Source organism: Alligator mississippiensis, chromosome 3, assembly GCF_030867095.1.
Source record: "Alligator mississippiensis isolate rAllMis1 chromosome 3, rAllMis1, whole genome shotgun sequence".
Lineage (NCBI taxonomy): Eukaryota > Metazoa > Chordata > Crocodylia > Alligatoridae > Alligator > Alligator mississippiensis.
In genome coordinates this window covers 38,287,352-38,314,573 of record NC_081826.1, presented here as the reverse complement: position 1 = coordinate 38,314,573, position 27,222 = coordinate 38,287,352, and the positions used below count along the sequence as shown (strand labels likewise).

The following is a 27,222-nucleotide window of genomic DNA, read 5'->3' as shown; positions in this document are numbered from 1 at the left end:
TTGAGTTCAGTAACAACATTCACCAAGCAATTATTGCCTTTCCCTTTAGAGAGGCAAAGCTAAAGTTATAATACTAGACAAAAGAATAGGCTTTTAAAAAGTAATTATCTTGGGTTTAGATTTTCATTTTTTAAGGGGAAAGCATACACTTTTACCTTCCCCGCAGTCTCTTGCCATCTTGAATCATTTTAGAACAAATGCTGAAATTCATTAAGAAAACACAAGATTTTACCTTTGAGCTGGTAACCAGTTACCGCCACCCAGGAACAGCTTCATAGTTTGAAAGATTATCCTACCCACCTGCTAGGTGTTTCCAGCATTGTTGTACAATTGCAGTATTCCTCCAGGACTTGTGATAAATTTACGGAGTACCATGTGTACACTCAGAAAGCTTCAACAATTATTACAGCTTTCAGATAACTGCGTTAAGGCTAACTTAACTGCCCCTCACCTCCCCACTATGGAAAAGATGGATCAAATACCTAGGTGCATACATGTCTTTAAGTTTAAGGGAGTTACTTGACTAGTTCATATACTTTCCCAGTGCATTTAGTGAGAAGGAAGAAATATTTACATGAAAATCTAATTTCAAAGGTAGTTGAAAAGTCCATTCATAAAACTTTTATTCCACTTACATCAACTTAATACACATGTTCTTAACAGTTATGCTTAGATTGTTCATGAAAATTTCGTAAGACATTAAACAAAGCTAGCCATCATCTCAAGTTATTTCCCTGTTAACTATTTTTACAGCACATGCATGTTAGGCAAGTATCAAAAAAATCACGAAAGCAAAAAACCTAAAAAAAAGTTAAATACATGGGTTTGTTTTACTGCTGTGCTCGATATACAGTGTAGTTATCGATATCAAGCATTTCATTTTTACTGCATCTTTACTTGTACATTTGTTCTTAGGTTGCTTAAACCATTTAAATACAAATAAAATGTGTAGCAAAAATAATGAAAGCAACAGCAGGTAACTTTACAAATAATGGAATGTGAACCGTTTCTGCCCTTCTCTGGAGAAAGTGGACTGGGTTATCGGACTGTCTCAAGGAACACTTCAGCTGCAATCAAAGATGTACACGTGATTATATTCCATAGATTTCACATGCTTGACATGCAATATCCATGGGACATTGGTTCCCTCACAGCCATGTATGCTCCAGCTTTGAAGTACTCGCACTAACTACACTTGTGGCTGCAACCGATTATCCCTCCCCCCACCCTACCCGACTGTGACAGACCAATATGCAAGCGGTTTTCTTTGCCTGACATAGGAAGCTGTTTAACACTGGCCTTGTGGGAAGCCACAATGTACCAAAAGTACTATGCCAAACATGTAAAACTTGTATAAAAATTTCACAACTCTATATTGGCCACCTCAGATGAAAACAGATAAATTCCCCAAATGTTAACTGGCTCTATTCCCTTAATATTAAACAAAACCACATGGGAAATATAGAAATCCAAATAGAAGTAACATAAACCTGTCATAAATCGTAAACAAAAACTATTTGTGGGACAGCATGGATGACAAATGGTCTACTGTGTCAATTTTAGAATGAGGCAGATGAAAGTTGGAAGGCTGGTTAATTCTCCCCTCCTTCTCCTGCTTCAGCTTCGTCTCCTTGGGTATCTGATGTCCACAACTGATTGAGAGAAAAACAGAGTAAAGTGTTTACAATGTGAAGAATGCAGAAGATCCAGTCAGATTTCATTTCTAACTTAACACTGAAGTTGGTACTATAATAGCAAAACTGTTCTTGTTTTCAAAGGCGTTATCTCGTCTCACAACTAGGTTAAATTCCCTTATGCAAGTTGGTTAGCAATCTTATTCTCAGTTAGTTTCTTCCTCACTGTAACACACAACACTGCAGGTAAGGACCGATTAAAAGAAGCAAGAGACTTCCCCCTTCTACTTGAGGAAAAACAAATTAAAAATTTTCAGCCTCGTGTGGTTGAGCCTCTTCCTGACAAGCAGAGACATAGAGATATCCCCTTGAACTGTAAAACTACGAATGAAGCAAGACATATTGGGGTGGGGGTGAGGGGATGTGTGGCAGTGCCAATACCCCCCTTTTGGTTGTACCATGCATGCACAGTTTGCTCAGAACTCACTGTCTGCTCTGTGCAGACTCCTGCTGATCAGTGCAGGCTCTGACCAGAGTCACTGTTTCCGTGCAGCTCCATAGCCCATGAGGTGAACACCACTATAGTTTGCCCTCTCAGAGCTTACTGCACATGTGCAGCACAGCTGAAAAGAGGGTGTGCCCCCCCCAACCCCCCCAAGATCTACTGGGATGAAGCAATAAGGAAATGAATGGCAGATCCACAGTACTCCCAGTCTGACTGTGCAAGAAGTCCAGTTTTAAATTCCCTAGAAGGTGTCATAGGTCAAGACCAGAGACAGCAACTAGACAACAGTGTTTTGCATGACAGAGTGGAGATAACCAATGTATTTTTGGTTCACAAAAGTGTTTCTTATAATTTTTAGACTATACTGACAAGATACTAACACTACAATGCGATTTGAAGCCTGTACTTCCACTAAAGCCTGAACTGAATCCTTCAGCTACTAAGGCCCTTGAGAGGCTGATTCTTTACCATATGCTACCATTCTTCTGCTCCCAAACACCCACAACTTTAAGTTCTAAACTAATTCTGATAATTTAAGTAAACAAGGGGGAAAAAAGCTACAGGAAGCAAGGAGTTCGTGGTGTGACCAAAGGTCCTGGTAAAAACAGAAACAAAGTCTGAATCTTAAATCCTGACAGGCAGAACATCTAACGCATGTGCTTTTACAGTCATATAAACATAAAAATTCATATCAATCCCTTGTTTTAGATGCTTGTTAGGGTGTGAAGACTCCTTGCAAGTACAGGGCAATCCAAAACAGAAAGACTGAAGTGAACCAGCAAGAAGAACTACTGTTACACCTCATAAGTGAACAGCATATTGCATAAGCTCTCAAGAGACAGCTTTGTGAAGATAAGACTAGAAGGACTGTAGAGAAGTAACTGAATGAAGATAGTGAATTATCTGGTATTGCTGTGTGAATTAGGGTATTCATGAAACTTGAAAATCCAAAATATCTACCCAGTTGAATACTTTGTTTCCTGCCATTTTTTTTAAATTTGGGAGCCAAGTGTTAAAAATCAGTGTACAGGTAGAATAAAAGATATGTGGAATTATGTCAAATACTAGATGTTTTTATGAGTTGATTAATTCTGAAGCACAGCATTTAAAAGTCTGAACAAGAAGTATTAACAGATTTTTTGCATTCTCTGACCATACAATACATTAGCTGTTACTGTTTAGATGACACTAGTGGAGGTCAATAAGAGCAAGACTCATGCAATGAACATAAGCAAAGACACAGAACCCACACGGGCTGTGTTAGCATGGAATCTTGGATTTCTATTTCTAGTTTTAATTGATGTAACTGCATGAGAACACTAATACTGAGCATTAGCCCAGGTATCTGCTTAAAGATGTGCTAGTAAGAGAGGTCTTTAGTTGACGCCTCAAATGACAGCTGATGCACTTTGTGACCAGCTTCAAAATGTTTCCCACAGAATAACGGTTCTCAACTCCTCATTAGTCTAAAGGTACCCCTTGGAAAAATACAAGCTCTTAGCTTTGACTCTTTTTTATTAGAGAAAGAATAAAGAACACCGAAGACCACAACAGGTCAGAATGTTTCTGACACTATGGATTCCCAGTTGAAGACTTTGGACCCCTTTAAGACAAATTCACTGCATCCCACAATGTTACATCACCCTGGTCGAGAATCACTGCCAGAAAACCAGTAGAGTAAAAATAGTCTCTTATTGGCCACACAAGGTTCTCCATTTTTTAAATACTTGACAGCTATTAAAAAACATCCAACCTACTCCATTTCTGACACACCTATCAGTAGTTAAAGGAAGCAATACAAGAATTGTTTCTTAACAGTAGGGAAACAACCCTAAGACAACAAAAACAACAAAAAAATCTGACATCCCAGAGCCCCCTGCAATAGTCAAGAAAGCAATCTATTCAAGAACAAGACCAGCTAAATCAGCTTAATTTTGACAGCAGGCTTTGGGGTGGGGGGAAAGAGGGAAATAGCTGGTGGCTATTTCAACCCAGAGAACAAGCAGTGAGAGTCTTAGTTTAGATGACAGTATTTGCACTAACCTCATGCTTCATGACTCTTGCTCCTAGTTCCTTGTTACCCAATAGGTCTCACCAACTGATAGCATGCACCTACCCACCAATATGACAAACAGTAGCCACCAGCTAAGTGATCACACACTTTAGTCAAGCAGTGACTAAAACTCTTCATGGTGACAAGATCCCTTGCTTCAAGGAAGTTTTAATTGTACTTACTGTCAAGTTGTCTCTCAGTAATTGCATTATTAGCGTGCTGTCTTTGTATGATTCTTCACTTAATGTATCAAGTTCAGCAATGGCTTCATCAAAAGCCTAATGTTAAAGAAAAAAGTATTATTTCTCATGTAATCATAATAATAAAAAAAAGAAGTCACAAGAAAGATGAAAAAAATTAAATGCTTACCGTTTTTGCGAGGCTGCAGGCTTTCTCCGGGGAATTCAGAATCTCATAATAGAACACCGAGAAGTTTAGGGCCAGACCTAATCTGATGGGATGTGTTGGTTGCATCTCCTTTTTACTGATTTCAAAAGCTTCTTGATATGCCTGTTGCGACTGCTCCACTATCCCTTAAAGAAAGAGGCATGTAAATAATTCAGATATTGAACTCAAGCAGCTATGTTTAGAGGTACTGTATGTTTTTATCATACAAGTGTAATATAAGATGACTACATTAGGATTAAGTTTGCTTATTCACAAGAATGCAATCTTGGGTTAAAGTAGTACCTTGTCGGTAATACTTTTAAAAGAACATTTGTAGTGTTAACCAAAATGACAGGTCGACGGGAACACTGCCAGGTATCCTGGACCAAATCATGGCTAAAAGCTTTTTATGACTGATCAGTTAAAGCTGTGTTGCAACCTAATCTTTTTGGCATTTTTTTTTAGTCCTGAGAAAAGAATAAAAAGCCACCATGTAATGACAAGGCAAGTAATAAAGAATAAAACAGAATTAGAAATAGTTAGAATAAAGTTGAACAACAGTACTTTACCACATACAGATTTACTTAAAACTATTTTACGTGGCAATGTGTTCGATACAGAAAAACAATATAAGTCTACGTTTTAATCACAGGCATAGCTGATAGGCCAGTCTATTAAGATGCTTTCCACAATAAAGATCCATTTAAACTTACAGAATTTTGACAAAAAGCTGTTTGTGTAGAAAATATCATGCCCTACATCTTAGGCTGACTTTTGGGAAGAAAGTAATCCAATTCAGCCATTTCCAAAAAGGAAAGTGTCTAGTTAAATTCTGGCAACATTTTCTCTGGAAATCTCTAGAATTCCAATTTTAGGCCAGAGATTTCAAGTTTTGCAAAGGGCCTGTGTCATGAACATGCTTTTTGCTATGCCCATTAAAACACTCTTTCAATTTAGCTAAGTTATAAACTAAGATAACTGCTCAAGGGATTCCAGCCTCAGGGATTCCAGCCTCAGTGAGCATGCTCCTCTCCACCTTCCCAGTTCCTACTTGACTGCACTACCCATTGTCCAATCCTCACAGACTAGCACAGGGCTGAAGTCACTTCCCTTTAATGACTTCTGGAGACTGCCACAGTGCTGGCAGACAGTGGGGAGGAAGAAGTCACTGAATTCAGATGCCAAAGGGACAACAGCCAAATCCAGGAGGAATAAGAGAAATAAAATGGAACAATAAGTTTATGGAGACTTAGGAGTGGGGAAGAGATTGGTACTGGCTGGAAGCCAGTGGGAGGAGCTGAAAGACTGATGCAAAGGAGAACCAGGAATAGCTTGGAAAAGGAGACTAAATGAGAAACTGAAGGAGATGGAGGAGAACTAGGAGAGATCAGAAAATGATCAGTAGAATTTTGAAAGGACTGAGCAAAGACTGGAATAGGAGGGTTGAGATGAGCACAGACAGATAACTAGAATGGGATGGGACAGGAATATGGAGAACTGTGGGGGGGTAGGGTGGCAAGAAAATGAACAGAAAAGCCTGCGTCCATGAGCAGATTCCCTCCAGAGAATGGAACAAGCCAAATACTCCAAGCCTCAAATTTCAGTCAGCAGCTATCTCTAAAACCCGCAAGTAAACTTTTACCCTCTTATGACCGGTCCATGTAGATGGCCTATTACTGCCATTTACTTTGTTAACCCAAATTGCAGAGGATCTAAAAGGTTCTACCTTTACTGGTGGAAAGTATGCATCTCAATACACCACATTATATGACATTCATTTTAGCCTGCTTTTTAAACAAAGCCTAGGAAATCAATTATTGTAGACTGGGGTGGATAAAATATGATCCACCGAAGGATTTATCTGGCCCACAGCACATCCCTCAGCCCTACCTGGCCCAGGTATGGGGGACAGCCCAGGCCGTGGTGCATGTGGCCAGTCCTGCTGCCCATGGTATGCAGCAGAGCTGAGGCAGCTGCCAGATTTTTCTTCCTGGCAGCCGCTGCCAATGTCACCACTGCCACTACATCCAGCCCCGCTGCCTGGGCACCTTGGCCCGTCTGCCCTGCACCCACCACCAGGGGCACCAGACGGAGCAGGGAGGTAGGCAGGCAGGGTCCCCATGGAGACCAGCTGGGACCCCCACTGTCCCAGCCAGTGTGCTCAGACAGATGAATGGGATGAGGCTGCAGGAGGGCAGGGAGCGGTGTCCTGGAGCAGGATGCATGGGCAGGGCCAGGAACGTAGGACAGTGATAGCACGGAGCTGTGCAGAGAGCAGACTGTGGCTCTGCCCTGGGCCCCAGCCTTGGCCCTGCCTATCCTGCTTCTGGATGCCAGTCCCCACCTGCTCGCAGCCCCATCCCATCTGTCCAGCTGAGCATGCCTTGCCTGCAGGGATCCTGGGCTGGTCTCCATGGAAACTCCACCTGCCCACTCCATCTGGCACCCCCAGACTGATCTAGTAATCTACCACTTAGGGAGTTTGGTGAGCTGTTGCAGGCTGGGGAGGAGAGGGGATGTTGACTCAGTCTGCAACAGCTCACCGGAACTCCTAAAATGGCTCTCCAGTCCAAATAATTGCCCACCCCTGTTGCAGACCAACTTTGAGGTTGCAATAAGTAGTCATAAGTTAGGAAACACTAAAACTGAGTTTGCCCACACAACCCAAATTTGCCCCTCTTTCGCATACAAGAGATTCATCTTTAATCATGTTATACTGCCATAGGAAGATCACTTCCTTCAATTGACAAGGTGGTACTCTGTGAGAAGCAATTATTTACTAGCTTCTTTTCACCATTCAATGGGTATCCCCATATTTTATTTACTACCTGCCAGTCAGATGCTATGAAGACAGAACTTTTAGTTCCTTTAATCTCTGCAGTGGCGCTTGCATTATAATACCAATGCAACTGTGGCTACTCAACATTTCTGCAAATTCTTCTGTGAAGTAGAAATTTAAGTCATTACACTTAGTAGAATAGTTAACTAATTAGTATGACAGGTCACCTTGAAGGCAGTGGGGAAGAGAGTCCCAATGCCATTCAAAGCAAGCAAGTCTGACAAGTTTAGCAAGAAATGGACTCACTGTACCTTTCTTGTCATCTCCAGCAGCAACCTCAGCCAAGTAACGGTAGTAGTCTCCTTTCATTTTCAAATAGAAAACTTTACTTTCTGCTTGCGAAGCATTAGGAATCAAGAACTTTTCCAAAAGAGACTAAAATTAAAAACAAAGAGTAGTGTTTTTATCTTACCTTTCAGTGGTACTGCAGAATCAGTTTAGTTACATTGCAGGCTATTACCACAAGCATGAAAAAACCCCTCTCCCCCCAACAAACCCCACATTAATTGGACTAAATATTTTCCATCTACTTCACTGATGAATGCCATGTTGTAATGTACAAAGACTTAGTCTATGTATAGTTCAGCAATACAAACTGAAAATGTTTTAATAGATAGTGATATACTTTTTAATTTTACCTCAAGTAGCAAGTAGGACACTTGTCCTGCCAGTGTTCTGTATCCTGTTTTATGCTATTGGTTTATTGTTAAAATTAAACCACTGTAGTATCTCTTTTAGCAAACTGGGGTAGGAAAAAAAAATAAATAAAAAAATCACTGGCTGTGATACCCAATTCAGTTTTCAGCATATTTCAGTATATAATCTAAACAAACATTTTTGCACATGGATGCTTCTAAGCAAATGGTTTATTTTTCTTCCAAGAATGGCATGTTTTTAAGGGCTCTGCATCTTGGAGAAGTAGACTACTTGTTTAGGGGCCTAATCTACAATAATACTAGGCTTACTCTATCTGTCCAGAGCACTCTGGTTGGATGTCTTGGCAGCCAATCACAATGTTTACTGAAACAACCAGGGTGCCCCAGACAGACGGAATAAGCTGAGAGGCACCACCGCCACAGAGAGAAGCACCAGGCCCTGCCATAGCTCAGGGGCTGCACGACTCAGTGGCAGCTTGCCCAGGCAGGCTCCGCTGAAGCGGGGGGAAAAAAAAGCAGCAAGGGGCCCAATCCTTCCCTCCCTCTCCCCAAGCTGCCAGAAAGCCCTGAGCTGCAAGGGAGGCCCTGGTGGTTCCCTCTGCCGTGGTGGCGCCCCCCAGGAGCACCTGGGTGGGGTGCCAGTGGGTGAGTGTTGCCCAGTGGGCGTGACCACTGGAGGGAAGCATGGGGGTCTCCCACAGCTCAGGGGCTGTGCAACCCATCAGAAGCTCGCTCCCTGGCCATGGGAGATGCAGGCAGGCTCCAGGAAAAAAAAAAAGATCAGGCCCCTTGCCACTCCCCTCCCCCGCCATGGAGCCTGTCCGCATGAGCTGCTACTGGGTCACAGCCCCTGCGGTGTGGGGTGCCCAGAGCTTCCCTCTGTGGCAGCAGTGCCCCCTGAGGCAGACTGGGCAGGGTGCTCGCTGTGCAGGTGCAGTCCCAGCTCTCACACAGCACCTGCTGGATCCAACAGTTAATGAGGCGCTGGAAACCCAGGTGTGCTTGGGCAAGCTTGGGCTTGGCAGGCTTCTAGTTCCTTGCACACCGTCCCCACCACCTGAGACTGCCCGAAAATGGGCTGGCTGCCCTGGGAAGATGGCAGGAGGGCAGCCAGGTGTGCTGGCAGCTGGAGAAGGTGGCAGGGACACTACATGGGGCACTGGAAGCCAGCCAAGCCTGAGCTTCCCCAAGCATGCCCGGGCTTCCGGTGCCCTGTGCACTGTCCCCACTGCCTTGTACACGTGAGGAATATTGCTGTTATTTGTTACACAGCCAACTAAAATACATGGGATGCGTTTTAGTTTGCTACGTAAAATATTTTTAAATTGTAATATGCCATCAAACATGTACGCTAGGCCTACGCGAAGCAGCAGGCATTAGCTTTGGATTCAGATTCAGCTGATTCAGAGGACAGCAATTTGCTTCAGCCGAATCAGATCCAGAAGATTTGGCACTGCTTCGGAGATTTGGCCATAGACTAAACAGACAGCTGATACAACTGCCTCCAGCTGGTAAGTCTGTTGGGGTTGGGAAGGGACACAGGGGAGGGAGGAATTGGGGCTGGGACAAGCTTCACAGCTGGGGTGGGGGAGCACATTACTCGGGGAGCGGGGCAGGGGATCTGGGCACAGCAGCGCTCGCAGCAGGGTGCTGCTGCTTGTCCAGCTGGGGCGGGGGTGTGGGATGAGGGTGCAGCTCACTCTGGGCAGGAGGGGGCAAGCGGCAGCAGGGCATAGACCCCACTCCCTGCGTTGCTGCACCCGCATCCCGCATCCTGCCCCACGCTGGCTGGGTCACACCACTCCTGCCCTGCTCACCTGTGCTGCAGCCTTCGGGTGAGGACACGTGGCACATCCAGCTCCGTGAGCCACACTCCCAAGGCAATGCAGCTGAACACGCTGCACTCCTCTCTGATGCCCAGCTTCTCCAGCTCCATATTATCTGGCCACCTGCACACATGCTGCCCCTCAGGCCCTTTCCGGTTGTGCACCTTAAGGTGTACACGTAGCCACCACTGCCACAAAGCCCACCCAGGGCTCCGGAGCCTGACAGAGCTGCTTGTAGCCTTCCAGCTGCCTGCCACAGCTAGCCAGGGCTCTGGGCAACTGCTGCCTTCAACTGAGCCCTGCTGCAAGCAACCCAGGCTCCGTGGCCAGTGGCAGCTGGCCAGAGCCTGGGCCAGCTGTGGCATGCCAAGCAAAATGGCCTTGCATGCCACACTCTGGAACACATGCTGGGGATTGCCAACCCCTGGTCTACCCTCTAACAAAAGTTAAACATCCATTACTGTAATCAATGCTGCAGTTGCAACATTTTTCGTTAAGTGAGTGGTTCCACTTGTCTTATTTTGATAGTAAACTTCTCAGCACCAGAGAAATAGGTATCGGGCAATTTTAAAAAGCTGGATAATGGCAACAGTTAAGATGACTCATGTTTGCTTCTTACATAAATTGTGGCAATCAGTTGGCAAGAATTTGACCCAACATAAGCTGGTGACAGTTTCAAGGAATATTTTTGTTTTGTTTACTGGTTAGAACAAATAAAATCTTCAAAATTTTAGTTCTATGACCCAAATTTCAGAGTCCCAAGAACGGAACATGAAGCTTACACAGATGTCAGCAACAACTGTTAGGTGTTCAAACAACATTCAAATTAAGCAGAAGGCTGGGGAGGGTGCCACCCTGCCTTCCATCTTCAGACTAACACAGCTTACTGCTTTTCATTTTAGCAAGTTCACTAGTTCTCATCACAACCTTTGGTGCCAAAGTCCCGTTCTGCAGGCTGCTACAGAGTTTATGGACATCTAGAAACAGGAATTGCAAGTATCACGTAAGGACCATACCCACATATACTTGCCTCCTTATACTGCTGGCTTTTGCTTTGGCTATGCCCTGCTGCCGCATGCCCCCTTCCCCATACCTAGATTCTGGATCCATTTGAATAGAAACAGGAACTTTAACATTCATTTATCTGTTCTACACCACTGATAAAGACTAACGTTTATGACCACAATACAGGCCAACTATGAGGTCACTAAGACTGGTCACTGGCAGTCCTGGAGCGAGTTAGCCTTTTGGGTCTAGCTAGTGTCCAAAGGGTCCAAGAAAGCAACAGACAAGCCAGGCTACAGCCTTCTCCTGATTGAACAAAAAGGATTATACAACAGTGATCCAAACAAATGTTATTATCACTCCACACACATCCCTTACTTGAGAGGACTAGATAACCTGGCAGATTGAGTCTGGTAAATCGCAGATCCCTAATCTAACATCCATCTAGCAGGGGCCATTTTAGGATGGTTTAGGAAGCCACTCCCTCCCATTCCCCTGCCAAAAAAGTTTCATATTGTATATCTCTGCTCTTGCCATTTAACAGTATCCTGAAGAATGGAGATTTAAATTAATCTAATGTAAATTGGGTAGTTCTTTTGGATCAGTATTTAATTCTTGGAATTCTAAGAAGCTCTGGTTGGTCTTAGTATCTTGAGATAAGGAGTTCCACAGATAAGCCAAGCAGACTTTTTTGCTTATGATTCAGGATGCATTTCAATTTTGGTCAGGTCTTTTTCTCTGTCCTCTTATTGTGAGAAGTCAGGTGTTCCTATGCTATTGGAACTTTCAACAGTCTCCCTTACTAACCCCTTTTCTCAAGGGAGCAATTTTAGTCATTCCCCCCTTTGTTTTTGGGTTTTGTTTCTGTAGTATCACAAATAATCAAGGTATATTCCAACAGTAAAAAGCAAGGCATATTGAGACAGTATCTTACCATTTTATGAGTATTCCACTTTCCACACATCCAGATTTTTTTTTTTAGGGTCAACTCTGTGCCATGGACTGTTTAATTATGGCTGCGCCTTTCTGGAATGATGAGCTCTCACAAAGGTCTCAAACTGTTACTAGTTTGAGGCATTCTCTTCATGATCCATTCATTAACTTACAAGTTTGCTCTCAATATCAATATGCTTACTGTGCAATAGAGATCATACCTCAACATTTGACTTTCTACCACCATGATTGCTGCTCTGCTATTTCTCTCAATTTATTATCTTCTCTGGTCCTGATTACAGAAATGGTCTTTGCTCTACATACTACATTTAGCAAATCTAAGTTGTATGTTTTCCCCACTTCCAGGATGTTTGAACAAGACTGCAGATTTCAAGATACAGTATCGACTACATTGACACAAGCTTCACTATTCTGTCAATGACTCAGCTGGACCTACAAGGACTACTCTAGAGGGAGATTAATTCAGTCTCAGGTTTGCACCGAAGCAGCTAACATGAAAATTTTACACACCTATAATAATTAATAATTAATTTATTTTATTGGAAGTTATTTTATTTTGTATTGACACATTATCATTTTCACCCAATTCAAATTTATCCAATTAATTAATTAATTAGTGACATCAGCTAGGAAGCATATTGACTGTTCTGAAAGTGATACACAAAAGACCTAGCCTTCCTCTATTTCCATTGGTTACGGAACCACCAGTTAGTCAACAGTATATAGGTCAAGGAAAACATGTAGATTTACAATGCACTATATGTAATGTGCAACTTTTTGGCCTGAGGGGCCAGTCATTTGGTTCTAAGCTCTTGCATAATGAAGTCTAAAAGAAAAGTCAAGAAGAGTGAGCATCTCTGAGATACAGATATTGGACTGGAAGTATGGCTAGTGAATGAAAGTTCAGTGACCTGTTAGGATTACTTGCTGCAAGATAAAGCCTTCACCATTAAGTGGGCGGACGAGAATCTGATGGTGTTCAACGCCGATAAATGTAAGGTTCTCCACCTTGGGAAGAAAAACCCGCAGCATCCTTATAGGCTCGGCAGTGCTATGTTGGCTAGCACTATGCAAGAAAGAGACTTGGGGGTCATCATTGACCACAAGATGAACATGAGCCTGCAGTGCGATGCTGTGGCTAGTAAAGCGACCAAAATGCTGGCTTGCATCCATAGATGCTTCTTAAGCAAATCCCGGGACGTCGTTCTCCCCTTGTACTCGGCCTTAGCGAGGCCGCAGCTGGAGTACTGAGTCCAGTTTTGGGCTCCGCAATTGAAAAAGGATGTGGAGAAGCTTGAGAGAGTCCAGAGAACAGCCATGCACATGATCAGAGGTCAGGGAAGCAGACCCTACGATGACAGGCTGAGAGCCCTGGGGCTCTTTAGCCTGGAAAAGCGCAGGCTCAGGGGTGATCTGATGGCCACCTATAAGTTTATCAGGGGTGACCACCAGTATCTGGGGGAACGTTTGTTCACCAGAGCGCCCCAAGGGATGACGACTAGGTCGAATGGTCACAAACTACTACAAGACCGTTTCAGGCTGGACATAAGGAAGAATTTCTTTACTGTCCGAGCCCCCAAGGTCTGGAACAGCCTGCCACGGGAGGTGGTTCAAGCGCCTACATTGAACACCTTCAAGAGCAAACTGGATGCTTATCTTGCTGGGATCCTATGACCCCAGCTGACTTCCTGCCCTTTGGGCAGGGGGCTGGACTCGATCATCTTCCGAGGTCCCTTCCAGCCCTAATGTCTATGAAATCTATGAAATTATATAGATAGGATACCTATTTCAGTTTGTCATATGGTGGTGTGGCCTTCAATGTAAAACCAGAATCCAACCCATGAAGTTTTAAATTGTAATCCTTCAACATCTGAAGGGAAAAAAAACAGTTACCTCAGTGAAACTAAGGAATAGGGAATAGTAACCATTACTAAATTAGTCAAAAAATGGATATTAAACCAATGCTCCATTTTGGTCAGATGCTTCTAATTCTGTGTGGGTACAGTACAGCTGGAATTTTCAGTAAGAGTCCATGTCACTGCTTGGGGATTTTAGATAATTAATATTGCAGCAAAGGACTGCTTCAGCACTCTGATGTTCTAGTTAAGATATTTCCCTTCTGACAAACACATCATGAGGAGTGTGGCCCATCTGTTAGTGACTTATGAGCAGCTATATCAAATAAAGGTAAAAACACTTCAAAACGTAATTCCTAGTTTAAGATACCAAAACTCAATTTTTTTTGTTGATATCAAGTTTGTAAAATGCCTGGGAATACTCCTGCCCATGTGGGAAAAGAGCTCTCGAGCTCTAGAAGGGGAAAATATCCCAAAAACTAAATGTTATTTGAATTAGGTAAGTGAATTAGGCTTGTTTAAATCTTAGACTATTATAAACAAAAGGCACAATGCAATTTTAAAATTAAACAGCAAACCAAAGTATATTAGGGATCATTTACTACATTGTGCTGGTAAGTGCAACAAGACCTTTCTTTGTGCCTTTGTTCATGCTAACTATTTCTGGTATGACCTGCATGCCTCAAATTGTTTTTCAGGGTGGTTTTAAATGAAGTAGAGAGCTCCCATTACCTTAATTAATAACTCTTCTAAAAATTAGTTAGATTTTTAATATTATGAACACTCACAGGCAGGCAAACACTGCCACTCAGTCTGTTTGTATTTTGTAGAGACTGCTGAGATGACTTCAGTATCATTTAGACTGTGGCAGTAATTAAGCCCTATTCAAGATCAAATTCAAATATGAATGTTTGTATAAAAGACAAGATGCACTTATAAATCTGACCAAGATGACTGTTCTAAGATACTTACATTCTTATTAATGTTTCTCCCCCCACACACATGGGCTCTTAAATATACTGAAGTTCATCAGAGTTTTTCTATCCAGCAACTACCCCCATCATAAGGAACCTTATTTCAGGAGCTGGAGACCAGTTATGCCTACCAAAAATATTAGGTTTTTTTTTTGGTTTTTTTTTTTTCAAATATTCATTTGTCTTTCTACCTCTGCAGGAAGGTTAGAAACAAGCAGCTCTTCTGACACTGGCTTTCCACTTGTCCATTTACTCAAAATATGGTCTGGAGCACAGAAAATGCACTTATTTTTTGAGCAGTAGATAATTTCCCATCTAAATTCAGCTTCTTAGGAGAAGCTTATTCAGATATTTTGCACATAGCTCTTGGCAACCTTGTTCTTTACCAGTATACTAAGGCTGTCCTAACTTTACTCCCACCTTTCTGACAAGCAATTATAGCAAGTAAACCAAACTGGTTTTGTCAACTCTTAATGTTGGGCATTTCACCAATGATAGAAAGATATGAATGTCCCACATCAGTGCCTTAAAAAAAAAAAAACAAAAAACAAACAAACCCCAAAGCCCCCCAAACAAAAAACCTGCAACCAGGTGAAATGACTCAACTGATGCAGTGCTAAGAAAATTCAAGGCTGCTTACAGATGTGAAAAAACAAACAAAAAGCGCTTTATTAGTGTACCCCTGTGCTGAGTGCAGTACTTGCCCAGAAAAGGCACTGTGTCAGTTTGACCTGGCTTGCCCAACATCTGTACAGATTACATGCTTCAGTGGGGCTTTTTATCTGATCAACTATTAGATAAAAGCGCCAAAAAGCCCCGCTGAAGTGTGTGATCTATAGACGCTGGGCAAGCCAGGTCAAACTGATGCAGTGCCTCTTCTGGTAAAGAGCTGTTCTGTCTGTCCGTCCATCTGTCCTCCCCCCGCCCATATTTGTCAGCAGCCCAAAAGGTTAGAAATATGATGGGAAAAGGATTAGTGAAGATAGTCAATGACAGTCTTGGGTTCTAATCCCTGTAGACCAGATGCAAGTTTCCTTATTGTGAAGTGGGGAATAATAATTATGGCAACAGTATCGTGTACCTCAATCCTGACAATATATCCAGTACTATAAGACCACATGGTACTAGTTAGCATTACACTGTATTTCACTTTGATGATGCCTTGTATTCAATTAGAAGACTCATAGCAAGAAAGGGCATTTCCAACTGACTTTAATACATCATTCTCTTGAGAAAACAAATTCTTACTAAAAGAGAATTCTGATAATTCCAACCTTGTATTAACCCATTTTAATATGGCATCCTGACAAGCATGCAAAGCTAAATGTATGCCAAACATGCTAAGACCTCTTTAGTTATATGATAGTTTACAGGCTTGCACCAGAGAAACAAGAGAACCCTTGGGCTTTGCCAGGATAATGCAAGCTCTCCAAACAGTCCTTATTACTTTCTGCTCAGCACATCAGCAGTTATTACTAGCAGTAGCACCAGTCCTACCTGTAGGAATTTAAGCTTGAAGACTGCATGCATGCAAGAAGTTTACTGGAACAGACCATGACTCAAGTACTTTGCCAGTATACTGGAATAAGCTATGTCAGTTTATCATACTACTAAAGAAGCAGTTATGTTGATCTGAGTTTCTGTACCTGCGTGTGCACTCAAACATGAGCACTATGTGGCATGTACAGGAAGTGGGCAGAAGCTCTCAGTAGTCAGGTAGTGTGGGATCCCTGAACATTATAGTTCATGGTTCCAGAACGTTTTCCAGTTTTACAGAGATGTTTTATAAAGCAGCCGTTGAAGTAACTGTTGGAACCTCCACCCACTTAAGCATGCTACCTCTGTACTAGCATTAGAAATTCCTGCCTCAAAAAACAAAGTTACAATGCAGGCATCTGGTGCCCTTTCCAAGTAGGTTATGCAAGTCTTGTGCTGCTACTAATAAGCAGTTCCTGCTACCCACATTCAAAAAGCTCAATTAAGCAGGGGGTAGAAGAAATCAAACAAAATGAAAACACTTTTCTCCCAAACTTTATCTGGCCTTCGTGGCTTTTAAAAAATAATCTTGGAACTACTTGTGTCTATACCAACAGCAGTATAATATCCTCATGACTTAATCTTACCAGAAAAGAAGCTACTAGTTAACCTACCAGTTTTGAGAAACCAGAAGTAGCTTTAAAAGAGTTAACCACTAATGTTTAAAATATTGTTTTATGTTAGAAATGCAAGCAGGGGAAGGAAAAGTAATATAGGGCAAACTAGGATAATGATTCTGAGCATTTAGGAAAGACAGAAGCTTCTATTTAAAATAAGCAAATTAAAATTTAGTGTCCTTTACCCAGATATCTTCTGAGCAGTAGTAACACTAGTTCAGTTTCATTAACTAGGCATACAAATTTTCAAGCAACAAAATGAGGAACTGCATCCTCCAAAGACAAAAGGTATTGGGCATAAGAGGAAGGGTCATAACGATTCAGTTGCTGGTTTCTCCCTCTCTGTTTTTTTTTTTTTTTTAATAGTTCTGACAGGATACAGTTTCCTACTTGTCACTGGCAAATGCATTTATATTCTTGCGCACAAGTTAAGTGAATGCTAAGAATTAGAGGTGCACCAATAAAATGAAAATTGACATTGTTGACAATTGGCTTTTTTTTTTTTTTTTTTTTAGCTGATGTGGCCGATTATGTCACCGATAAACGCCGTATGCATGTGCACAGCCACAGCATGCACACAGCCAGGAGAGCAGCATCTAGCTAGTAAATCTGTGGTGGGGAAGGAGTGTAGGGGGATAGATCAAGGTCCCTGCAGTGAGGGAGTGGGGCCAGGGCAGGCGCTGCACATGCGGGGTGGGGCTCCCGCTGCTGCACGCAACCCCAGGGAAGGCACATGCCCCCCAGATCTGTACATAGCACGAGGGCAAGCTGCTGCTGAGCACTTGGGGCCGGAGGTTGCGTTGGGCGTTTCGGGGGGGGGGGGGGGGGGGGGGTGTGTTGGGCTAGGGATGTGCTCATGGTGGGCAAGATGGGCGGCAGTGGTGCCAGGAGGGGTGTTATGGGGGGGCTACAGCAACTTTTGGGGTGGCTGTAGACCCTACTCCCAGCACTGCCACTGCTCCAAGAGCAGCCTAGGCCCAGCCCCCTCACCAGGAAAAGGCTGGTGCAGCCTCTGGCTGCGAGCCCGCAGCAAGAAGTCCACCCTCACCCCCCACGCACAGATCTGGTGGGCACATGGCCCCCATGTCTCCCCCAGGGGTGTGCACAGCAGCAGGAGCTGCTCCCCCCCCCCTCAAGCTGGGCAGTGCCTGCCCCAACCCCAGCCCCACTACCTCCTTTACAGCAGGGGACTCCATCTGCCCCTCCCCTCCATGCCTCTTCCCCCCCACAGACTTACCAGCTGGACGCTGCTCTACCAGCTGCCAGGTTGCATATCAGCAATCAGATTGGTATCAGCGGATATGGCTGGTTAAAGTATTGGCCCAAAAAATCTTTATCAGTGCCCCCCTATTAAGAATTCCTTCTCAGATACTTTAGATGAAACCATAGTTCTTGCCACTGAAATTAAATGTATTAAAGTGTTACTTAAGTGTTGGAGAAAACTCATAATACGATGTTTTTAATCATTCACACATACTGACTGAAACAGCACATACCTGTACTGGCCATTTAATATTTTTTTCTTGTACTCAAAGGGACCTCCCATATTCATCTCGCAGTGACTGGTGCATTACATACATCCAGGCAGATTACATCTAGTAAGTAATCTGTCTAATAACATGTGTCCGTAAAGCCTCGTTGTCAAGAATATGTACACAGCCCAAAGATTCCTTCCAGCTATAAGAATGCTAAAACAAAAAACGGAACAACCCCCGCCCCTAAAATTCCATGCGCTTGCTAGACAGACCTAGATAGAATACAAAGTGGCTATAAAGTGTTATAGAATAAAAACTTGAGTTTTAAACTGTAGTTTCTACTAGAGCCTTAGCCAGCTTCAGCTTGACTAGGTAACACTGCTTAATAAAGGCAAATTTGTTAAACCTTGCTAGTACCTATATTCTTGGGGGCGGGGCAGAGAAATGGACAAAAAGTGAAGATGGGCGTAGCTACAAGCAGAATTTTTGGGGGTTCTTTGAACGAAGTCATCAGGCTCAAGAAATATGCATCTGCCTCTGGCCTCAGTACTTCTGAGAAAGCTATACATGCTCAAGCCGGACGGAAATAAGAACATGGGCATTTAGATCAAGAGACCTCATTTAAAGGTAACTGGCTAAAGATTACTATGAAACACACCTATAACCTTTGTAGCAGTATTTGTTACGTTCATAATTCACAGACAAAACTAAATTCCATGCATGGAAAGATTATTTTATCATTTCTTAATACAAAAGTAGTGGGTTGGGGAGGATTGGAAAGTCAGGAAGCTGCATAATTAAAAGATTTGAAGTTTTTCACCTGTCATTGGACTGCAACTGTTTGAGCATTTATCTCCCTTTATAGTCCTTTGAGCAAAATCCATGTTCCATAATCTATAAAAGTCTTGGCTGAGCACCTTTTTTCCTTTAAGATCCATTAAATATGGGACATTAAAATCTGAAGAGGTACAAATCAAATGCATATTTTAACAGATTCTACGCATCCACACTAATACAGTGACAAATCTTTACCAATGACTGAAACACAATATCACAGCATATACTGGCACAGGAAAGTTCACAAACAGTTAAACTGCACATGCTGAAAAGCCGTCATCAAGAGAGAGACCAGCTGTTTTGTTATTAAATGAGAACCCACCAGCAACTCATTAATCTGCCAGAACAAATTTCAGTGACTACCACCATACATTAGACCCATTGACCAGAAGTGGCTCTAGTTTCTTTCTAAGTGGGCTTACATCTGTGAAAGCATTTAATAGCAACTCTTTCCATGCAGCGAAAGGGGGAGGGGGAACCTCAATGGTGAGAATTTTCTTTTTACTTTTGTAATGCTATTTAATCATTTCTGCATCAGCTGTTAACAGGCAGAATGATAAATATGAAGGGGTGTCAGTATCAGCTTTTATGAGTGAAATAAAAAAGCGTTAAGAACTGGATTCTTGTAATAGTTAATTTCAACACACCAAGTCAAGACTACAGATTCTTCAAGAAAAAATAGCTTTTCAGATTTATTCTAAGTGGAACTAAAAAAAAAAAAAAAAAAAAGCAACATAGACCAAACACTTTAAAAAAGAGGTGATATACATTTCAGAAAAATTGCAAGCCAAGAAATTCTAGACAGCCAATTCAATTCCACCTTCTCCTTCAACAGTTCTACCACTACTCGGCTTCAATGAGTGACTGCAGCAAGATATAAATGCATTTTCAAGGGGAGTGCCATTTTATGCCTTTGAGTCTGAAATCAGAGAGTTGCCATGCAATTTAAGAAAGCAGCTCCCACATCTGAAGTATCCTCAATATGCAAAGCAGTTGTCCCTGGATTTTTCTGGGCTGAACAAAGCAAGTCTTTACCTTTTATAATAGTGGTTTTCAACCTTTTACCTCTGCAGGCCAGATGAGGGTTTTGGGGCTGGTCTGTGGGCCAGATCCGTCTTGGGATTCACACCCAGATCCGGCCCCATGTCAGACCAGCCCTGCACATCCAACATAGCACACACAACCCTGCTATCTAGCCTGCCAGGTTCTCCACAGGTCCTGAAATTTGGCAACAAGGGAGTGGTATTAGCACTCAAGCTTTGGATGGTGGGGAGTCCATCAGGCCAGATGACATGGCTTTGCAGGCTGGATTTGGCCCGTAGACCAAGGGTTGGGCACCCCTGCTTTATAGCATTTTTCAGTCTAGCACAGCAACTCTAGGATGCCCTATCCAAACCAATTCCAAAAATTTAGGTAATTTCCTAGACTTCAGAAATACGAGAAGAGCCTGATTTAGAGGAAGGCAACCCAGACCCTCAGGACAGGACAGTACTGCAAGCAACAAAATCTACCAGTCCCAACATGGATTCACTTGCTCCATTAGAAAGTTTATTACTTGACCTTTCACAGAAGTAGCCCAGAGAAGAAGGTAGCAAGGACTTACGGGAGGGACAGAGCAATATGGACCTTGAGAGGTCTGTAAGCAGTAACCAACAAGAAATGGGAATTGCACCTGAAGAATGAGATGGGCAGAAAAAGGTGCTATCCAAACACTTGGGCATAGGAAAGGAGATAATGTTGCAGAGTCCCTAAAATAGGACATGGGAGAATAGCATGTTTTATATGTGGGGAAATGGGGGAAAGCAAGGATCCTCTGTACATTGTGTGCTTTGCCTATAGCAGTTACAAAGGATGAACTCTCTAATGTTACTTTCTAATTTAAATTGATGCCTACTAGTCATGTTTTACGTTACCAGGTGATAGAAGACTTGGGCCAATGCTGAAACCTATGTACAAAAAGCTGACAGTTGGTAAGGACTCTGAGAATACTCATAATTTGTATATATAATATATACCGTCTAGAGCAATTCCTCATTCTGGCTTTCAAAATTTCCATTTAACTGGAGAGCTTATTCTTAGTTTGTGAGTACAATGAAAAATTGAGTTACAAGACTAAAGAGAATCTCATACGTTCTTGTATCCCCTGTGAATGGTGAAATCTGCAAATATGGCACAACGCAGTCTGCGTTCATGAACGCAGTGCCCCTGGCGGCTGGGGGTGGGCATGGCTACGGTTGGATCACGGAACTCCCGTAAGCGTATAAACTGTATTTAAAATGCAGGTTCATCATTCGCAAATACTTGAAACCACGAATGCTGAACCCATGAATAGCGAGGGTTTCCTGTAATGGGCAAAGATGCTAGTATCTTAAGAGGAACAGAGCACAGTGATAACTTCAGATGAAACCTCCTGCTGCAGAAACAGACAGGAAGTTAAGCATACTGTTGGCTAACATGGGAGATGGGCCAGGGAGGAAATCACTTTAGTGAACTTTGTATTCCGTATGAATAATACTTTATAAACCAGAAATTTTTTATAATGTTCTATTTATATTAAGGACAGTTAAGCTTGCCAGTTTGTCCTCTGTATTTTAATTTTTAGGGTTAGAAACCCATGTGTGACCCTTCAATATCCGGCCATAAAGAGGTAGTATACAAAAGTAAGAGAAGGTTTCTTGTGATATAGCATGTTTACCCAATTAAGTTCCTATTCTAAAAAGCACTGTGTAGACACAAGAAAGGTCTCCTTATATTTAAAGCTTTACATCTAAATATTTATGGAACAGAAAGTGAAAGTGGTATAGAAAATGAGTTACCCAAGTTCAAAACAGCAGGTTAATGGCAGGACTGGAAACAATGTAATTTCAGAAGTCCCAGTCAACTGGATCTCAATGCTGCCTCCCCATCGTTTGGCCCTAGCTGGAGGTAACATGAAGTCACAGTAGGACCAACTGCTGCCATGACCTATAAATAGGGCAGATTAATTTAACTAACTGCCACCCTCTCCCATCCCCAAAACATTTTCTTTTAAACGCAATGATTAGGATACCAGTTACTTTCACACCAAGCTATGATGTAACACTTCAAGATAGGAAATATTACTTAAGACCCTGGCAGGTAGCTGGAGGAAGAGTGACATCTTACAGTCCCACTTCAATGAAGTGGAAGAAGTATACTCATTTGAGTAAAGCTTGTTGGAGAGACTCTCCATGTTTTGAGGTTTAACTGAATTTTGCAAGGACAGTTTCACTTAGTTAGTGGGAAGTTTGTGAATGTTTAAAAGCAGATTATTTGCTCAGTTTCACCAACTTCTGTTTAACTTTTTGTGAATAGTTGCATCTAAGGGTCAGCTTAGTTGTGTCTTCATATGAAGGATCATGCAAGATGTCTGCAAGTATGTGCACACACACACACACACCTGCTGCTGATTTTCACCTGCTAAACTGAAGAGAGTGGATTTTAACCAGTCTACCAGTTTGAGTCAAGCAATTTGACTAGGAAAATTCTCAGTACATATTAATTAGTTTAAGTGGGGCATCACAGGCAAGAAAACAGGAATGGGTTTTAGCTATAAATCTAATTCTTTACCCAATATTTTTAACCTTGGTAATTAGGTTGCACATCTAAAAATACTTGCAAATCAAGTCCTTGGGATACAGGAGAAAGTTAAAAATATTTTTTTTCAAATCTAGAAACTAGAAGAGCACTTTAAAAGTCACTGCTTGGGACAGTATTTCATTTGGATGGTTGCACTGTCCAAACAGGCTGAACTGGCAACACCCAGATGAACAACACTTTAACTGGTTAAAATAATTTTAATACTATATAGTAATGATCTAAAGGATCTTTTATTATTCTGATGGACTGTATCAACTACAGTTCTGATTTTCGTTTTGTAACTTGAGGGATACTTACAGGCTTCAAGTCATGCACAAAGTAGGAAGTATTCAACATTTTTTTGCTTTCTACATTATAGTTCAGTCAGTCATTTTTGATTGTTCATACTTCTTTCTCAAATGGCATTTTATGCTTCAAGAACTAATTGTCAGACTGCAAAATATTTCTATTTGCTAGAAAACTTTCTGGTGGAATTTAGGAATATTTCAAACTGCTGGTCTCAAGCTTAATATATGCTTATGCACAGTTTTAGCATCATAGACTTATTCCACATCCCCTGAGAAACTGTTCCTTCCTAACAGTAAGAAATACCAAAATACGAAGTATTTAATTTCCATTTCTTATGGAGATTTCAACACCACCTCCCATTGAGAAAGTTGTTTTTAGTTTTACATCTGTTTAAAGCTTGGCAGTACCGATTTCATATGGACTTGAAGAGTTATCTTTCTACAAAATGTCAAAACAGATTAAGCTTTCTGAGTGTGCCAATCACCATGGAAGTTAGGCCCAAAATACAAGCAGAAACTTGGCATCATCCTTGTTCTCATTTACACCTTAGTGAATCTGTATTCAGTACATCTCCATTTCTTTATGAGAATCATCACTTCCATTTCATGTAATTATTCTAAGGCAGACAAGACTTATTTCAGACTGCCATTATGGTCACTGGTACCAAAACTCAAAAAGGGTGCACACCACACCTTTGAATGGCAGAATCACAGAACAAGGAACAATGGTTTCATGCTGCAGCAAGGGAAGTTTAGGTTGGATATTAGGAAAAACTCTCTCTCAGAGGATAGTAAAACACTGGAACAGGTTACCCACAGAGGTGGTAGAATCTCCAACCTTGGATGTGTTTAGGACCCAGATAGACAAAGCCTTGGCTGGAATTATCTAGTTGGGGATAGTCCTGCTTTGAGCAGGAGGTTGGACTAGATGACCTCCTGAGGTCCCTTCCAGCCCTAATTTTCTATGATTCTATGATGCACTTTAACCAATACTTGCATGTACTGCAGACTTTTGTGTAAGTCAGGTATGCTCTAGTCCTGTAAAGAATAGGGATGATACTAGTAAAGTCCATGGTCTACAGTGGCTGTTGCTGTCAGCAGAGTTTATTTCAGCACACAACAGGAAGACAAACACCCAGTAAACGGTGAACTTGTAGGAGTGTACTATTGCATACTTGAAAAGTCCCGCCCTCCCCTTTGACTCCCTCCCATCCCCCAATTAGTTTAAAACCCAAGCATTTTTCAATTATCATTCAACAAGCCACAGTATGTTCTGTAAGCCACAAGACTAGTTTAACTCTCAGGCTACCTTTACTATAGTTTACCACTAAAGAACTATTAACTGCAAGAGGGAATCAGCAGTACTGCCACTGCCTCCTCCTGCAGAGGATTTTCTGCATGGCTGAGTCATAACTAACATTACATCATCTAAACCAGGGAGGGGCACAATTTCCATAGTGTGAATTACCTCTTACAAGCAGCACAGTATATTAAGATGCCAGAAACGAACTAAGTTGTGGACAACACGGTTCTTGGAGAAACCACGCCCAAAGCTTTTATGAACACAGTCATTATCTGTGAATGAACCCATATTTGCTTATTCACAAATATACATCCTACAATAAAGCAACCTATGAATTTTCAGAGTTTATTTATATTTAAGATTTGACAATGTTAGTAGATGTCCATGAGAACTAATTACCAAATTCATTAAGGGGAAGAGGAAAAAGTCACCCACTTGTCTTAGTTTGTTTTTTTTAACTGGTATAGAAAAAGATTAAAGACTTGATATCACAGGCCTCAATTTTCAGTTTAGATTAAATGTCAGTTTAATGGGGTTAATATCATTTACCCTGCAATATTAAATCAACAGTTTAACAGTTTTGTTAGTTCTCACCAGCACATCATTGCAGATGTCCCTTAGCTCAGTCTCAATTTTCTCTCTGTATTCTCGGGCCATCTGCTGCTTTTTCTCAGCACCTTCCGTTTTTTGTTCAATACTTGAGACTACTCTCCAAGATGACCTACGGGCTCCTACAACATTTTTGTAAGCAACAGAGAGAAGATTCCTCTCCTCATTGGACAACTCAGCTCCTTGCTCAGTCACAGACTTCATGCAGCTTGCCATGTCATCATATCTCTCAGCCTGCTCAGCCAGTTTGGCCTTCTGCACCAGCTCATTTTTATCCATGCTGATTTTTCTGAGAAGGAAAAATAGGAAGGCATTATTCAAACATTTATCAAGGACAAAGACATTTTTAGCCTCATATCTAAAGCAAGATTTCTCTAGAGTAGTTAAGTTGTAATATTCCCGATTGTCAGCTTTTAGGATTTCTCAATGTTTTTTGTCATGACTTGAAGACTTTGATTTGCTTGTTTCTAAAAATTCAGACTATTAATTGATGTTTCTAGTCTTTATTGTTGCAGAGATAACTTTCCGAATGCTGAAGGCACACCTTTTCTGTGCTGTACATAATTCTGATCGTTTCCTCTCCCTCAATCAGTCCTAGTTCTCTTCATGATGTGGCTTGGGAGAAAGCTGAAGTTTGTCCATTTCATCATGCCAATGATTAAAGACCTGGGGAAAGCAATTTTGTGCTGCTCAGAGGGCCAAACAAAAAGGCCGGAGGAAAAGCCTTCACTCTCATGTTATAAAGCTCTAAAGGTTGTTTTTTTTTTTTAAAGGTTGTTAACTACTTTGAATGTAGGGGTTTCATTCGCACTAAGGATCCTGCCCTTTTAGGAATGTTAACTCTTTCCCTAGAGGATCAGTGGGATGAGCTTCTCATCCAAGTTGTGCTCCTCAGCCTCAGTAGTGAAGGCTTGGTGGACAAAGTTAGTATTACCTCTATCTGTACAGCCCCACTAAAATCCAGCCTAACACATCAGAAACATCTTTTGCTGGCTAAAATGACAACCTAGGGATAAAATATTTCTTAGGGTGACTGTCTTTTCTTGCACCAGTGAGGCAGCTGGGATAACGCTGGACAAGCTTTTAAAAGCAAGTCATCCTTCCTCAGGTCTCCTTAGGGATCTGCACCCCAGGGGGGCTTTTCAGCACTTGGGAGCCAACCTGACTCTTTTTCATGTCAGGAAAGATCAGAGGTTGACCCCTTCCCCCCACCCTATTTCATCAACCCCTAGTGACTAGTGCCTTCATTTATTTTTAAAGCCTAAAAATATACTGGGAGGTTCCTCGAGACCTTCGTATCCACCTGAGCAACACACTCCCTTCAGTCCTGCCCTCGGGCTCGTGTATTACCGATTCTCACGAGCCTCTTTCCCGACTGCGGGGCTGGGCGGAGGCGGGTGCGCGGAGCCCGCGGCGCCGCGGCCTTGCCCGCGCAGGGAGAAGGGTGGGAAGAAGCCATTTTGGGGCCGGGTTTCACGCGGGGCGGGTGGGAGCAAGGGAGGCAGCGGATGCCGCCGCTGCGCCCGGAGCCGTGCGGCAGCGCAGGGCAGGGCAGGGCAGGGCAGGGCCCGTGGCGCTCGGCTCTGACGGGGGAGGGGGCTGCCACCGCCCCGCCACGGCCCCGCCCGCCGGCATAAAATGGTGCTGGCCGCGCTCTCCGCAGCGGCGCGGGGGCGAGCCTGCAGCCGAGCCGGGCCTGGCCCTTCCCTTCCCGCATCCGCCCGGTTGCGAGAGGCGAAGCGCCGCGCCCGGCTCCTTTGTCATGGCGGCGCCGCGCCGCGCCCAGCTCAGCCTGCCGGCGCCTCCATCCCCCTCACCTCCGCCCCGCCCGGCCCACGGGAAGCCGCTCCCCGGCCCGGCCCCACCGCTGCAGGGCGGGGCCGCCCGGCCACAGCCCCCCCTTCGCCAGGCAAGGGCGCGGCGCTGCCTCGCCTCACCTGCCCCCACCCGGCCCCGGCCCCCACCCGCCGGGTCCCCGCAGCGCAGCGCAGCGAACCCCCACCCGCCACGCCGCGGAGCAGCTCCCGCCTCAGCAACTGGACCCGACCCGGGGAGCCGCCCGCTGGAGGGTGGGGGGCGCTGCTCCCCGCCTGGGCCGCCCCAGGGGAAGCGGTGGGGGGGGGGGGCGCAGGCCCGTTACCTGCGGCAGGAGGCCGGGGGCGGGCGGGCGCGGTGCGGGCGGGCGGCGGCGCGGACTGTGCCTGTATCGCGGCTCGCTCGCTGCAGCCTCGCTCCCAGCGCCACACACGGG

At 43.3% G+C, this 27,222-nt stretch overlaps 1 protein-coding gene across 1 annotated transcript; it reads right to left on the bottom strand.

The window, feature by feature from the left end:
• Nucleotides 1-606: 606 nt before the first annotated feature.
• YWHAZ (tyrosine 3-monooxygenase/tryptophan 5-monooxygenase activation protein zeta) lies at nucleotides 607-27,222 on the bottom strand. Its single transcript, XM_014611640.3, has 6 exons — nucleotides 27,112-27,222; nucleotides 24,957-25,260; nucleotides 7,670-7,793; nucleotides 4,562-4,725; nucleotides 4,375-4,470; nucleotides 607-1,652 (listed from the first exon to the last, which is right to left on the bottom strand). Exons 2-6 carry the CDS (start codon nucleotides 25,248-25,250, stop codon nucleotides 1,593-1,595), a joined length of 738 nt encoding a protein of 245 aa, XP_014467126.1. The 5' UTR covers nucleotides 25,251-25,260; nucleotides 27,112-27,222; the 3' UTR covers nucleotides 607-1,592.

Excerpts from the sequence above, each read along its gene's own strand:
- YWHAZ (XM_014611640.3), bottom strand. The coding sequence starts at position 25,250 with ATGGATAAAAATGAGCTGGTGCAGAAGGCCAAACTGGCTGAGCAGGCT. Across the intron at positions 7,794-24,956 it reads ACATCTGCAATGATGTGCTG|TCTCTTTTGGAAAAGTTCTT; the intron begins GTGAGAACTAAC and ends TTTTAATTTTAG. Across the intron at positions 4,726-7,669 it reads TGCTGGAGATGACAAGAAAG|GGATAGTGGAGCAGTCGCAA; the intron begins GTACAGTGAGTC and ends TCTTTCTTTAAG.